The sequence below is a fragment of the Diaporthe citri genome (assembly GCF_014595645.1).
Source record: "Diaporthe citri strain NFHF-8-4 chromosome Unknown scaffold_3, whole genome shotgun sequence".
Taxonomy (NCBI): Eukaryota; Fungi; Ascomycota; class Sordariomycetes; order Diaporthales; family Diaporthaceae; genus Diaporthe; species Diaporthe citri.
This window is the reverse complement of record NW_025064848.1, coordinates 2,913,344-2,926,591: the sequence shown is the minus strand read 5'-3', so window position 1 is coordinate 2,926,591 and position 13,248 is coordinate 2,913,344. Positions and strand designations below refer to the sequence as shown.

Sequence of the window (13,248 nt, the reverse complement as noted above, 5' to 3'; positions counted from 1 at the left end):
TTATATATATTTTTATTTATTAACTTAATTAATATTAAATAATCTCTTAATAATCCCTTACATTTAATTTCTTTCCTTTATTTAAATACCTTATTTATTAACCTTTATAACTTATCTTACCCATCCTTCCTCCATAATTAATTAATCTTTATTTAATTATAAAAATTAAGCATAATTAAGCTTAAGCTAAATTAAATTAAAGTATATTATAAGCTAAAACTTAAATAATAATATTATTAATTTAAGGATTTAGTTTAATCCTTATTTAACTTAAACGCTATAAGCAATAAAAGCATAAGTTTATAAAATATATTATAAATAAAATATTTATATAATAAAAGTAATAATTTATGCTTTATTAATTAATATAATTAAGATAATTTACTATATATAATTATTAAAATAACCTTTATTTATTAATTATATACTTTAATAAAATAATTAACCTTTAATTCCTTAATAATAATTTAAGCCTTTTTATATACTTGCCTTTTATAAGCACTTTATATAATTAAATAAATACATACCTTTAAATTAATTTAATTAATTAATAAATTTAAACTTAGCAATTTTAAGTTTAATTTAACTTTTTTTCTTATATACTTTTTAAAGGCATGCATTAATTACTTAATTAAAGATTGCTAATATAATTATAAATATATTATAAGGGGATAGCAGCATTAAGCATAATAAGCATTATAGGTAATAAGCATTATGGGCAATTAACATTAAAGCACTGACAGGCAAGGGTTATGTGCTACCATACATAACTACCCTTAAATAATCTATAGCCAAAGGGAGGTTCTGCAGCCTACGGCTGCAACCCTCCTTCCTTTTATATAGCCAATTTAAATACAACTAATCTGCTATTAACCAACATATATTAACCCAGCCAACACTTATAATAAATGATTAAATTAATAAAGAATAAATAAGTAATTAAATTAAAAACAAGGAATTTTTTTAACTCTTTATATTAAAGATTAAAATTATATTATAATATATTACAGCATAGTAAAAATAACTATATATTAATAATAAACAAATCATGCTAAATACATATAAAGTTAATATAACGGTATGGTGCTTATATACTGCTGGGTATTTCCAATTGCGATTGGAAATTACTAGTCTTTTAGCCAAGCAGTCTATTTGCTAGCAGTAATAGATTCGTCTCAGTCATATTATTAAAATATGGATAGCATACCACTATTATATCGCCATTTCATTAAATTGCTTACAGCACCTATACGAAACCCCCCCCCCCTGGTAGGTGGAGAAAGATGCCGGCGGATTCAACTATACCGACTCCCACACGCTGATCAAGCTGGACAACAAGTGGACCATCATCGGAAAGACTTTTCATACCCACGCCTCATAGTTATTTTGGAGGAGATACTCAGGATCAGGCGCATGCGTTGAGGGATGAGAAAGTCTGGGAGGGAAGGATAATCTAGGTGCAATACTTGATCTGTGCTCCCTCTTCGCATCGATTTAATGGTCATGGTCCTGTGACTTTCGAAGGCAAGAACTTCGACCGTGCGCAGTGAAGTACTCTGTCTCAATCTGTCCCGGCGAATCAGTTCTGCGTGACAGTCGATATGACTGGCATATAAAGGACTTCTAAGTCTCCCTAAATGCAGACAGAATCGCGGTTGTAAAGTTTCGGGAGTGGCATGCCGTCAAGGGCAAGCTCAAGTGGGAGGATAACATGCGCCAGTTTTGATGAAGTGAAGCGAGTCTTTTCCAAGCTATTCCTCTGGATGCACAACAATGTGGCCCTCCAGTGACGGCCGAATTAATTGAGAGGCAAGTAAATAGTTGGTGCTCATCTTACTTTGATATATCCCAGGATAGCCTTTAGTATGAGCGTCGGATTTTACTAGTCACCCTGTCCCCGGGGCTGACACTAAATGTTCCAACGGAATCCTTCCAGTCTTAATCTCAGTCCTGGCACCATGTCGTTTCTCGCATTTGGAATCCATGCTTTGAAGCAGTGTACACGTTGAGCTTTAACATAAATTACTTCAATCGTAGGGTAAGACTTTAATGGAGAATTGGATGAACGGCGCGTGAGTTCAATTTCTGGGGTTGCCGCCCAGGGCCGTTCTAACAGGAGAAGTGAAGCCAATAAGCATGGCGGATGCAACGTCTCACTAGCCCCGACGCCAGCATCCTAGTCCAAGGTGTAGTCGTGGCATCGTGCTTGAGAAGGAATACAACCCTTCGCAGATTTGGTAAGCCAACTTGATCCATTTTACCATCTGTGACAGAAGCGCGAGGTTTGCCCTCACGACGCCGTCCCCAAACTTCCTTTATTGCTTATCCATTCATCAGACCGACATGTCCGTCTCATTTGGTACGCTTTGGACGCAGCACTTCCCGCCAGCGGGACCGCTCACCGAGGCCAACTTGCCAAACCAGGCTGGAAAGGTCTTTATCGTGACGGGCGGATCAAATGGACTGGGGTACGAGCTTTCACGCCAGCTATACGGCGCCGGCGGTAAGGTTTACATCCTTACCCGTTCCAAAGGGCGGACAGATAGCGCCATTGCCAAGATCAAAGCGCAATACGAGGCCGAAGATGCTGGAAAGCAGAGGGGAAGTCTGGAATTCATACCCATGGACTTGATGGACTTCGAGACCGTCAAGGCCGCCGCTCAGCACTTCCTGAATCGGGAGGGCCCAAACGGGCGTTTGGATATCCTGTCAGTCAATGCCTCCCAGCCTCAGAACTTCTTTATCGTGAAATACTGAGTTTGTGACAGGTTCAACAATGCAGGCACTGGAGCTCGGAAAGACGCTCCGGTTGGGAAACAGGGCCATGAGTACCACTTTACGACGAACGTCCTCGGCTCTTATCTTTTGACCCGGCTCCTCTCGCCAATCCTCTCCAGCACCGCAAAACAGGCACCACCAGGTAGCGTGCGGGTAACATGGCCGGGGTCTCTCCTCGTCGAGAACGGAAGCCCAAAGGACGGCGTGCGCAAGGAATTTCTGGACAACACCGGGTCGCCCAAGGACTTGAACATCGGCCAGGATGAGCTCTACAGCTCGACCAAGGCGGCGTGCTACTTCCTGGCGTCCGAGTTTGCGCGCCGCCAGCCCAACAGCGGTGGTGTCTTGCACATTGCCGGCAACCCGGGCAACTACGTCACGGGCATGTGGGATCATGTGCCGAATTGGCTTTACTTCCTTGTCTGGCCTCTGCTACGAAATGCCTCACCCCACGGGGCGGACACTTGGCTGTGGATGGGCTTTTCCGATGAGGTTACGCTTGAGGATGCCGCTGCAGGGCGGTATGCGATGTGTGATGGCAGGTGGCATCCAGGACAGCGAGGAGATCTCGTTGCGGCATTGCGCGGACGTGAGGAGGGAGGAACAGGGCGGGCGAGTGAGGTTTATGACTGGTGTGAAGATAAAGTGGCCGAGTTTCTTGAGTGAAGGGGATGGTGTATCTAATTATTTGCAGAGCACCCGCAAATAAAACATATGGAACTGTTGATCTGTACTTAGGGTAAGAATAGGACTAGGATGGATTGCAGATGTTAACTGCCCCAGACAAGAAAAATACATGGTTCCCTTATTCAACAGGCCTTGGAAGACCTTGTAATACCAAAGTGTCTCCATTGATGATAATATTTCCAGGATGAGACTGTTCACACAGAACTAACGACAGGAGTTGTGCCTCATCGAGACGCTGCGGGATTTACTTTTGACTACTCCCGTAATTTAGTCACGGTTCGGTCCGTTTAGCTCCGTAAATCCCATAACCATCCTACAATACCTTATGTACATGCAGTGCCCCAACTACCAGATGCAGGCGCAGCATGATTTAGTCTTTTATCATCCCACATGTGGCAATTTAGTGATCCGTTCACTGCACATCACGCTGTGTCGCCTTGATCTGTGAAGATGATTACCACGTAGTCCAGCCCCGGTTCCGAGCCTCCTGCCAAGCATCCTGTCCAAAATTCTGCTGTGGAACTCTATCCCACATGAAGTATCCCATAGATCCCACTGAAAATCGCGGCGCAGGTAGCTGCCTGCCATACCCTGGACTGTTCTCGCTCAGAGCCTCGACCTTGACGTACGTATCTGGGAGCACGTCAGGCTCCCGGGGGTCTCCCGGATCCTTGCTGAACTTTTCGTAGTCCTCACGAGACAGTGGGTCGAATTCGACACACTTCATGGTCTGATCTCCGCCCCGCCAGTCCGCCTCGTCACAGATGTATATGAGACCATGGTAGCGATATCTGGCTTTGTCGTGGACGTAAGAAGGGACCAGTCCTGGCATCTTGGTGCTGATATCACTGGGCCGCTCGTCCCGGCCGACAGCATCGACTTGTGTCCAGAAACTGCCTCGAGCGCTTTTCTCGGCCCGGTAATGCTTCATGCAATCCTCTTGACTGCCACTGGGGATGAAGTACAGATCTAGACGGAACTCGACGACGTTTGAGCCGTATAGCGGACCCTGCGTTATCGTCTGATGTAGCAATGCGGCGTGACAGTTGCTAGGAGAGGCATCTGGGTGGGTGAAGTAAATTGAGAAACTGTAGAGGAACGGAAGAGGACTGGAGCTCTCGAATACTACGAGAGCTGGCTTGTCTGCATGGTTTTGGAAGGAGTCGACATGGGTTTTCCCGTTCCGAGGGCCTAGTGGACCAAATCCTGAGGCCATCGACAAATAAATAACGAGTAGCACTTGAGACTCAAATACAAAGGATGAAAAATGGGGGAGCCTTTATTTGACTTGGTGCTTGGGCGTGTGTGCCAAGTGGTTGGATGTTGTCTGAACTGCCAAAGAGCATGACTGTGTCGCTTCAAAATATGCTGATGAGTATGGCAAGCCTGAATGCTGGGAATGGGCTGCTACTTGTAGATTTGAATCAACCCTTGGAGTGGATTAGCGCCCGTCTGCGGGGTACTTATTGCCCGTTGTATGTGACGACCCGAGTATGAAAGAAGCAATTGCTTTCAACCGAAATCGTATAGCTAGAAAGTGGCAGCATTGCGGCAGGACTGATTGAAACAGCCTCCTTGCAAACTTGAGACACGTAACTGCTCTCACGAATCTTGTTTCGCCCCGTTGCTTTCTTTTAAATGAAGCTACGGTGAAATCCCTGACCAGTGACTCCAGGGAAGAATTTGATTGAGGCGAAGGGAAACGGAATAGGAATTCTAAATAATCTTCTATGTTACTAGTAGGCTATCCATATAGCTTTCAGTGGTCCGCTCGACACATCGATGATGAAGCCGATCTTGTTGCGCATCTATTCTAAAACTATTGCATGCGATCTGTGAGAAACCTAGGCTTACCACCGATCCACACAAAACAAAGCAAAGCCGTCGCCAAGCTAATTGAGGCCAACACAACATTCATGTTGCCATATCCAAGTACCTGCTTGAGCTCTCCTGCTAGGGCAGGGCCAACGGCCAACCCGAGGCCAAATACCATCGAATTCAGGCCGTATAGCTGCGCGTACGGTCCTTGGTCGCCGAAGAAGTCGGGATTCGCTTCATAATACTTCTGTACGACGGACCCTGCCTCGACTATAGACGGCGCACCAATGATGGCCAGCCCGACGCCACAGAGCGCGAGCAGACCACCATATAGCAATATTTGATCTTTGCCCCCAGGCTGAGGCAGGCGGAGCAGAATGAGAACGGGTACGAGGAAGCTGTAGCCGATGACTGCACAAGGCTTCGTCCCGTAACGGTCGACAAACCAACCGGCGAGTGGTCCAATGACTAGGTCGAAGGCTCCAAGGGGCAGGAAAAGCAGCCCGCCTTTAAGCGAGTTAAACCCGAAGAGTTCCTTTGCCGTCGTAGGTACTGTGGCATCAAAGCTGCCCAGCAGTAGGGCCTGGACAAATGCGACGAGGAGGGCGGTGAGCAGCCTCGGGTCCGTCATACACGGCAAGATGGTGATCTTCCGCGCGATCGCAGGCTGGTCCTTGGACAGTTTGAAGTAATGCTTTTCCTTCTTGCCCAGGAGGGGTTCCTCCTCCCCTTGCTCGCTGTGTGCCTGATTCGAATCATGGCCATCGGTGTTGTGACCCTGGACAGCTTCGAGGTCCTCGACAGACTGCGGATCTGCTGCACCGTAGCGCTTCGCAACTTTCTTCTCGATCACGAGCACTCGCATAATGAAATCAATAGCCAGTATAGCCACGCCGATGCCGAAGACACCGGCGTAACCGGTCTTCTCATATAGAACGCCCCCGAGAAGCGGCGCCAGCAGATTCCCGACTGAGATGAAAGAAAAGATCTGTATCTGGTTAGAGAAATGCTTGTCTCTATCTCAATTTCGCATGAAACTCACCGAGCCAATCGTCTTGCCAAGGTTCTCAGGCCCTACGGTCTCCAAGCACAGGGCCAGCCCTATCGTCCAGACGAAACCACCGCTGATACCTTGGAGCAGCCTCGCCACGACCAGCACGGGCATGCTGGTACCGAGGAAGAGCAAGAGCGTCGCAAGCATAAGTGCAACCAGCCCCAAGAGAAAAGGCGCCTGCCTGGTAGAGGTCTTGTCCGCGATGTAGCCGGCGACGGGACTGAAAAGCACGGAAGCCCCGGCATACGCAGCTAGCAGCCCGTCGACGTTTGACTGCACCTGGTCGTCCGGGAGGCCGACGCGGTCCTGTAGCATGTATGGGAGGATGGGGACGACGAGGCCATAGAGGAAGAGGTCCGTGAAGAGGCCCACGGCTACCGTCGACGCGATGAAGAAGGTGTTGCTCCTCCATGACAACCCGGCGGGTTTAACGCTGTAGTCATTGCCGATCTGGAGGGTGCTTCTCACCTGGCCTAGGAGGCGCCTGCTCAAGGATGACATGGCGGCCGACCTGACAGGCACCTAGAGGGCTGGTATATGGGCTGCGAGTTCGTTCTTCTATACTGTAGCGTTGATGTTGGAAAGCCGTCAGCTCCTGGTCGTTTGGGAACTTACAATCGTAGTGGTGGGTAAGGTCAAGAAATCATGGCGCTTGTGCGGCAGGTACCAGCGATAGTGATGCAATACAGTACACCGCTCTGACGTCGTCCATTCATGGGGCTGTCGTGGGGCTGTCGTAGGGCTGAGACCACAAGATGTGCTGTGAACCACGAAGGGTTAAACCCTCACTGATCAGCTCATATCACTGTGTTAACCTTTGCCTGCATTGGGCCTAATCTCATAGAGCTACATGCATTCATTCCTACTAGGTACCTAATTACATGAAATAAAAAAGATGCAGACCACAGAGGCTCTTTTAATTCTCACGCCAGTATTCTAACACGGTGAGACCCAGACTATATCAATAGCAAAGTCTTGCAGGATGCTAACCTTTCTGTGCAATGTAGCTCTCAATTGTGAGTTGATAATCAAGAGGACCGGAACCCCAGAATGCTTGCCTGGCTTTGGCATAGTTTGATTCAGCCTCATCTACCTTGGTAGACTCCTCTTTGCTGAATATTTTTCCCTCGTCATTATAACAGCCAGGTGTGCAGACACTGAGCGGACTGAACCAGGTGGCTCTCTTTGCCACCTCGGCGGCCCAACGTTCCACAGCCTTCTCGGAAATATCAAGTACCAACTTCTGTTCATTGTTCTTCCGGCGGTGCGCTGTCTCCATGACACGCGCAAAGAGAGCAAAGACGTCGTAGACGGACGACAGGTTGTATGAAAATCCACCGCCACGATAGAAGGTGGCAGCAAAGTTTGGAAAGCCCGGCAAAAACACTCCGAAGGCAGTCGTAGAGCCGGGCTTCTTCCACGCTGTCGTGAACGAGACGCCATTACGCCCTGTGATCGGCGCATCGATCTTCTCGGATAGGTTGCTCGAGCCCCCGACAACGAAGCCGGTGGCCAGCACAAGACAGTCGACTTCGTACTCGACTCCATCAAAGACGATGCCATTTTCTGTCAGACTCTCGAGGCCGTTGCCGTTGGTATCGATCAGAGTGACATTTTCGCGGTTGAAGGTTGGCAGGTAGTCATCGTGGAAAGTCGGCCGCTTGCACCAAGTTCCGTACCATGGCTTCAGCTTCTCAGCCGTCTCTTGGTCTTTCACCTCTCGTGATACCCGCTCTCGGAGCTCCTCCGTAGCAACACTGTCAACCCTGAATAGCTCTTCGATATGGTCGCCTGTCATGTCAGGGGAGACGATCTTGCTCCCGGATCCAATTGTCCAGGGCACACTGGCATGCATCATGCAGGCTCCATTGCTATCAATGGGGAAGGAAAGGGCAAGATAAGACAGCTGGCAGTATTATCAACAGGGCAGGGCATGTAATTCATTGTTTCCAAAGGAAATATGCAGCGTTAGAAGCTGTCAAACGAACTGGAAGCACTCAATAGTTGGTATAGACAATGAAAGCAAGTGACTGTAAAGCAGATATACATTCACGCCTATATACCTTACCGAGAACCAGCAGTACCACCGCCTGGTCTAGAATCCAATGGCGGGTAGCCCACTGTCATCTCTAGCTGAGCTTGGGACATAGGTCAAGACAGTCATGATTTGGATACAAAGTAGCCTTCAACGAGAACACTTGTGACAACTCGCTGTACTGCAAGAAATACCGATGCCAAATACTGTGCTACCAACAAGCCATCTCCATGCCGATGCGCTGCTTCAAGCGCCAGGCAGGGCTTGACGGCAGGGGCTACTGTTGGACGGCCTATGTGTGGCGTTCTTGGCACTTCTAACGAAACCACTCGATCCCCCGGGCAGGTGCCACACCGGTCATCGAATAAAGGTCTAGTACAGGCTGCAGACAAGGAATGAAAACGCTTACCAGCTCCGTTACGCATTGAACAGCACGCGTTCTGGACGGTATATCGGCTACAGCGCGGGGTATATGATCAGCGGCCCATCCTCCCATGACACAAGTCTGCCTCATCTCTCTAGGCAGAAGTTTTAGCATCGTAGAGCATGTCTCCATCTCATGATGCTGTTGCCGACATTCCATCATCACGGATACCAGCAGGATCCAGAAACTCATCCGAGGCCACAGCATCCGCAGTCGTTGCTGGGATCGCCGAAACCCTCGCCACAGCCCTCCAACATGTACGTGAGGAAGTCGAGACGCTGAGCCAGGCTATAGACGGAGCTTCAGAACAGGCCAGCAACGAAGATTGTCGGAACCCATCCTCACTACCTGGCGGTAAGGCAGCCGATCGTCCCTACCCACACATCTACCAGGAGGACTGGAGATCGAGGCTAGAGCACAACCACAAATTGCTTGAGGAGTCCAATGACTTCGCGAGCCTCGAAAAGTGCAAGAAAACCTTCAAATACGACCATAGATCCATGAGCGCCCCGCTCAGAGAAGGTACCGTCTTTTGGGTGAAGCTACGACCCGGACCAAACACAGTCTGCGAAGACTTGGCTCTACCTCCAGACCCGTTGGACGACTTACATCGTTCATGGATTGACAGGATTTGTGCGCGCATCGAAGAACGGTGGTCACCGCCCAGAGCCGGAGTGGCAGCAAGACGAGATCTGATACAGTATTATCCTGAGAGATCAGTGAGTAGTACATACATTCCATTTCTTCCCTGCTTCCAAGGTGGCAAACGAGTCTTCACTGACACAATTTAGGACCATGGAGTCCTCGGCATCCCTGAGGACTCTGGCCCCCAGGCTCCGGGGAAGATTTGGTAAGTCAGTAATGCTCGGGGTTTCTGATACATTATCTAGGTATATTGACAGACCCCAGCTCGATTTTGGGTCGTCGTGGTGTGGGACCGCATCAGGGCCGTTATAATACGATGGATATTGAGACCTTGGTTGCCCTCGCCAAGGGTTTTTTCAACTACCGCATGGGCAACGAACTCTGGGGTGAGGAACGTTATTTCCGAGACTTCATCTATAGTTTCTGCGATCTGTATAATCCTTCAGCAACACGGTCCATCAGTCATATCTCGACAGACCGGGTCGTGGTCTTGCAATACCACTTAAGTCATTTCGCACTTGTGGACTGGCTGGAGACAGGGCCGTCCGCGCCCCGGTTTGAAGGCCTAGCACTTAAACGGCAAGTTGCAAAAATCAGGCGTGTTACTCATATGAGTAGCAATGGCGGGAAGAATCCGAGCCGCGATGAGGAGCAGACTGAACGGCATTTCAAAGAGCGCATCCTGTCGGTATCACTCACCATGAGCATGGGTGACGGCGGGGCCTTCAAGCTCATTCTGGTTGGCGATTATGGAATGGAAGAGGTGACGCCCACACTCGAGTCCAAAGCCTTTCACCCTGGGTTTAATACACTGGGCATTGAGCGCAGTACCCTTGGGATCATTGACTGGTCTAGCACACTTTCTTATAGCCCTCTTATTTCTGGCAGAAACTTGGAAGAAAGGCTGGGACAATACATTGGATACTATTGATATTGACACTAGCTTCGACGTAAGTATTTAAGCGCGGTCATACTCTACAGAAACCCATAGATATATATCATGGAGACGGTACTATGCTAAAGCCTGACTAGATGGACCATACCTTTGATGCCGACCGGTTGAATGGCTATATGTTTGATGATTCGAGCTCGATGCACATGTCCACGCGGTATTTTTCAACCCTTCAGTTGCTGCGAATAGCGAGGCAGCGGATTGTGGCCAATCTTGCCGAATGGGAAAGGTTCTGCGACACTGCAAACAGCGACAAGGGGTGGATTGCAAGGGACATTAAGATGAGGGAGGATGTGGGGGATCAAGTCTTGGAGCGTTGGGAAACCGAGCGGAAGAAAATGACGAGGTTGCTCGAGACGATGACGGTTCAACTGCGAGATCGCATCGACAGAAAGATAGAGGAAGTCAAGTCACTGCAGGATGGAGTATGATATCCTTCACTTTCTTGTGTCTCCCGCATTGTTAGATCCCACCGGATCTTGAACAAGCTGACGCTATGTTTTTCAGTTGTTCAATGCAACATCGGTCAGGGAAGCGATAAAGGCAATGACCATAAACCGGGCGATTTATGTATTCACGGCTGTGACGGTCATATACACGCCATTGGGATTCGTGGCTGTAGGTATGGTCTCCTATCTTATCAGTGCTGTACTGAAGAGGTTTGCAGGCGTTCTGGGCGTTGCCTATCTTGAATACAACCTCTGAGGGCGAGAGCACGCGGCCATCCTCTGTGGCTTTCGTGGCAACTTTTGTCATTGTGCCGGCGCTGACGTATATTGGCTGTATCTTGATGGCTTGGTATTTCACTTCAACGAGGAGCTGGAATGCTTTCATCCAAACCATACAAAACTTGCCGCAGAAATTGCGTTGGTGGGCTCAGATTGATAACCAATGGTTGCATGAACTTGCGGAGAAATTTCGAGCAAATGGAAGAACGGACGATCGTGGAGCAGCTTGAGGAGGGCAAGCCTCGTTGGAGCCAAAAACTTAAAGGTCTCAAATACGAGCGAGCTCTTGGAGAAGCTGTCTTCAGAAAACCACTCATCATTTCGTAAACGACCTCGGAGAAATGTTGATTCTAGCAACCCATGATACCATGGACACCGTCAGAAGAGGCGAGCAGTGAGAACGTTTGCCCAGGCAAGCCGATTGCAAATGGACTTTCCTCTACTACGCAAATCACTGGCATCCTCTGCCCAGTTTGATAACTACATCTGCATACCGTGTTCCATCCAGCGCGGCAGAGCGAAGGCTATCTCTGCTGACCTTCAGTATTTGAGTCACGCTGGGCTCTATGAGAGCAGACCGTTTGAGGTCGAGCGGGCCCGTTGGCGATTCGGTCTCGTTGGTATACCACTCTAAATTTCCAATGGTCAACGCTGCCTATTATCTTTGTAAAGCGGGGAACTGAATCCTGCGAGAAACATGAACTAAGTGAAAGCGCACTGTCACCAATCGATAAATGCTGGGCGGGCTACTTTCTTAATCTTGACGAATCAGGTTTCTGTTCTGGCCTAGCAAGACGTTTTGATGTAGTTGTGTCGAGAAGTGTTTCATACAGAGACGGAGCATGAGCTGCATTCACAAAGCTGACTAGGCACTTCGGCTGGAAGGGCAATCGCACTCCTGCCCCCTGGCTCGCTTCTCCTCTCTGGTCTCTTTTGGCAACTCTGGCCGCCAATCGCGTGTGTAAGCTTTGCGATACGGGTCTCACCCCCAGATCCCAGTCTTCAGCGCAAAGCGCTGTTTAAATCACCATGTGATACAACTTGTTCAATCCACTCATGATCAGCAAGACTTGTAGGGTCGCTTCCTTCAGACTACATAAAAGGTGTGTTGGCCAGTCTCCCCATCATAGCTCCAGCAAGGCAAATCCTGTTCATTGCCGAGTGGCCGCAACGCATTCGCTCCTCTGGAACCATCCGTCACGTGCCCGATGCGCTCCAACCGTCCCGTGCTCGCATTCACAGATTTCGAAAACAAGCCTTTGACGTTTGAGTAATCCTGGAAAGTGATTCAAGACTCCGAGTACGTGTCCCCGGTCCAAGTGATCATAACGTAGTAGTAGATGGTGTTGTCTGTTTCCGCGTCCTCCGCCATGGGGCAATCGTAGAGGACTCGAAGTTCGACTTGTGGTTCCTTGTCAAAGTCAAAATCCAAAAGATCGTAAACAGGTGCAGGGTCCTCGTGGCTGGTTGCTGGAAAGGCATAGCCGAAATGTGCGGGGCGCATACCGATCGCCATCCGGCGGCAGGATCTCAAAAACCCTTGTATCCGCACCTCGACTTCAGGCGAACTTATAGGGCCGAAGATGTCATCTTTGAGGATTTCGGCGTCAAAATTTAGAGACCGTATCGCAGTGGTCTCCGGATGGACAATCTTCTTTCGGTAGTGTATAAAGGCTGCGGACGCAATCACGCAGTCTTCACACTTGTTAGGGCGCACTGGTGGACCGCTTGGTAATACCATGCGACCTGTGTGCGCAACCTTGGTCCAGGAAAATGTAGGCGTATAATACTCCGTTGATGTGTATCGTCCAGTGTCGTTGCTCCCGATAAACCAAGTCAACGACCAAGGTAGAGACTGTGCCCATAGGCCAATGGCGTATCGGTCTCCGAGGATAGGACCCAGCTCACTGGCTAAACCGGCGATAGCAACTAGCCTGTCGGAAGGTTTGGTGAGCTGGCAGGCCATGTAGTCCTTGACTACTCCCGACCACCAGTCAAGAAGGCTTCGGCGATCGGATGCCGGAAGCTCGCTACCGGTGGGGCAAAGGCGACGACGTGCTCGGAGAGGGCTTCGTTGCAATTCCTCGTTAGAAAAGCCCTGACCTTTCAGTCTATCGAAGTTCATCT

General features: G+C 48.9%; 5 protein-coding genes across 5 annotated transcripts; 2 read left to right on the top strand and 3 right to left on the bottom strand.

Annotated features, from left to right (window-relative positions):
• Positions 1-2,343: 2,343 nt before the first annotated feature.
• Positions 2,344-3,444, top strand: INS49_008383 (uncharacterized protein; the record flags this gene model as incomplete). The annotated part of the gene is made up of 2 exons (XM_043169126.1): positions 2,344-2,708; positions 2,769-3,444. The coding sequence occupies 2 exons, from the start codon at positions 2,344-2,346 to the stop codon at positions 3,442-3,444; spliced, it is 1,041 nt and encodes a 346-aa protein (XP_043026806.1).
• A 288-nt stretch (positions 3,445-3,732) lies between these two features.
• On the bottom strand, positions 3,733-6,838 carry INS49_008382 (uncharacterized protein; the record flags this gene model as incomplete). The annotated part of the gene is made up of 4 exons (XM_043169125.1): positions 3,733-3,778; positions 4,056-4,474; positions 5,402-6,271; positions 6,326-6,838. 4 exons carry the CDS (start codon positions 6,836-6,838, stop codon positions 3,733-3,735), a joined length of 1,848 nt encoding a protein of 615 aa, XP_043026805.1.
• A 484-nt stretch (positions 6,839-7,322) lies between these two features.
• On the bottom strand, positions 7,323-8,192 carry INS49_008381 (uncharacterized protein; the record flags this gene model as incomplete). The annotated part of the gene is made up of 1 exon (XM_043169124.1): positions 7,323-8,192. One exon carries the CDS (start codon positions 8,190-8,192, stop codon positions 7,323-7,325), a length of 870 nt encoding a protein of 289 aa, XP_043026804.1.
• A 726-nt stretch (positions 8,193-8,918) lies between these two features.
• Positions 8,919-11,351, top strand: INS49_008380 (uncharacterized protein; the record flags this gene model as incomplete). Its single annotated transcript, XM_043169123.1, has 7 exons — positions 8,919-9,515; positions 9,588-9,646; positions 9,706-10,268; positions 10,330-10,391; positions 10,474-10,818; positions 10,901-11,011; positions 11,061-11,351. 7 exons carry the CDS (start codon positions 8,919-8,921, stop codon positions 11,349-11,351), a joined length of 2,028 nt encoding a protein of 675 aa, XP_043026803.1.
• A 1,058-nt stretch (positions 11,352-12,409) lies between these two features.
• INS49_008379 (uncharacterized protein) lies at positions 12,410-13,246 on the bottom strand (the record flags this gene model as incomplete). The annotated part of the gene is made up of 2 exons (XM_043169122.1): positions 12,410-12,816; positions 13,225-13,246. 2 exons carry the CDS (start codon positions 13,244-13,246, stop codon positions 12,410-12,412), a joined length of 429 nt encoding a protein of 142 aa, XP_043026802.1.
• Positions 13,247-13,248: the final 2 nt, after the last annotated feature.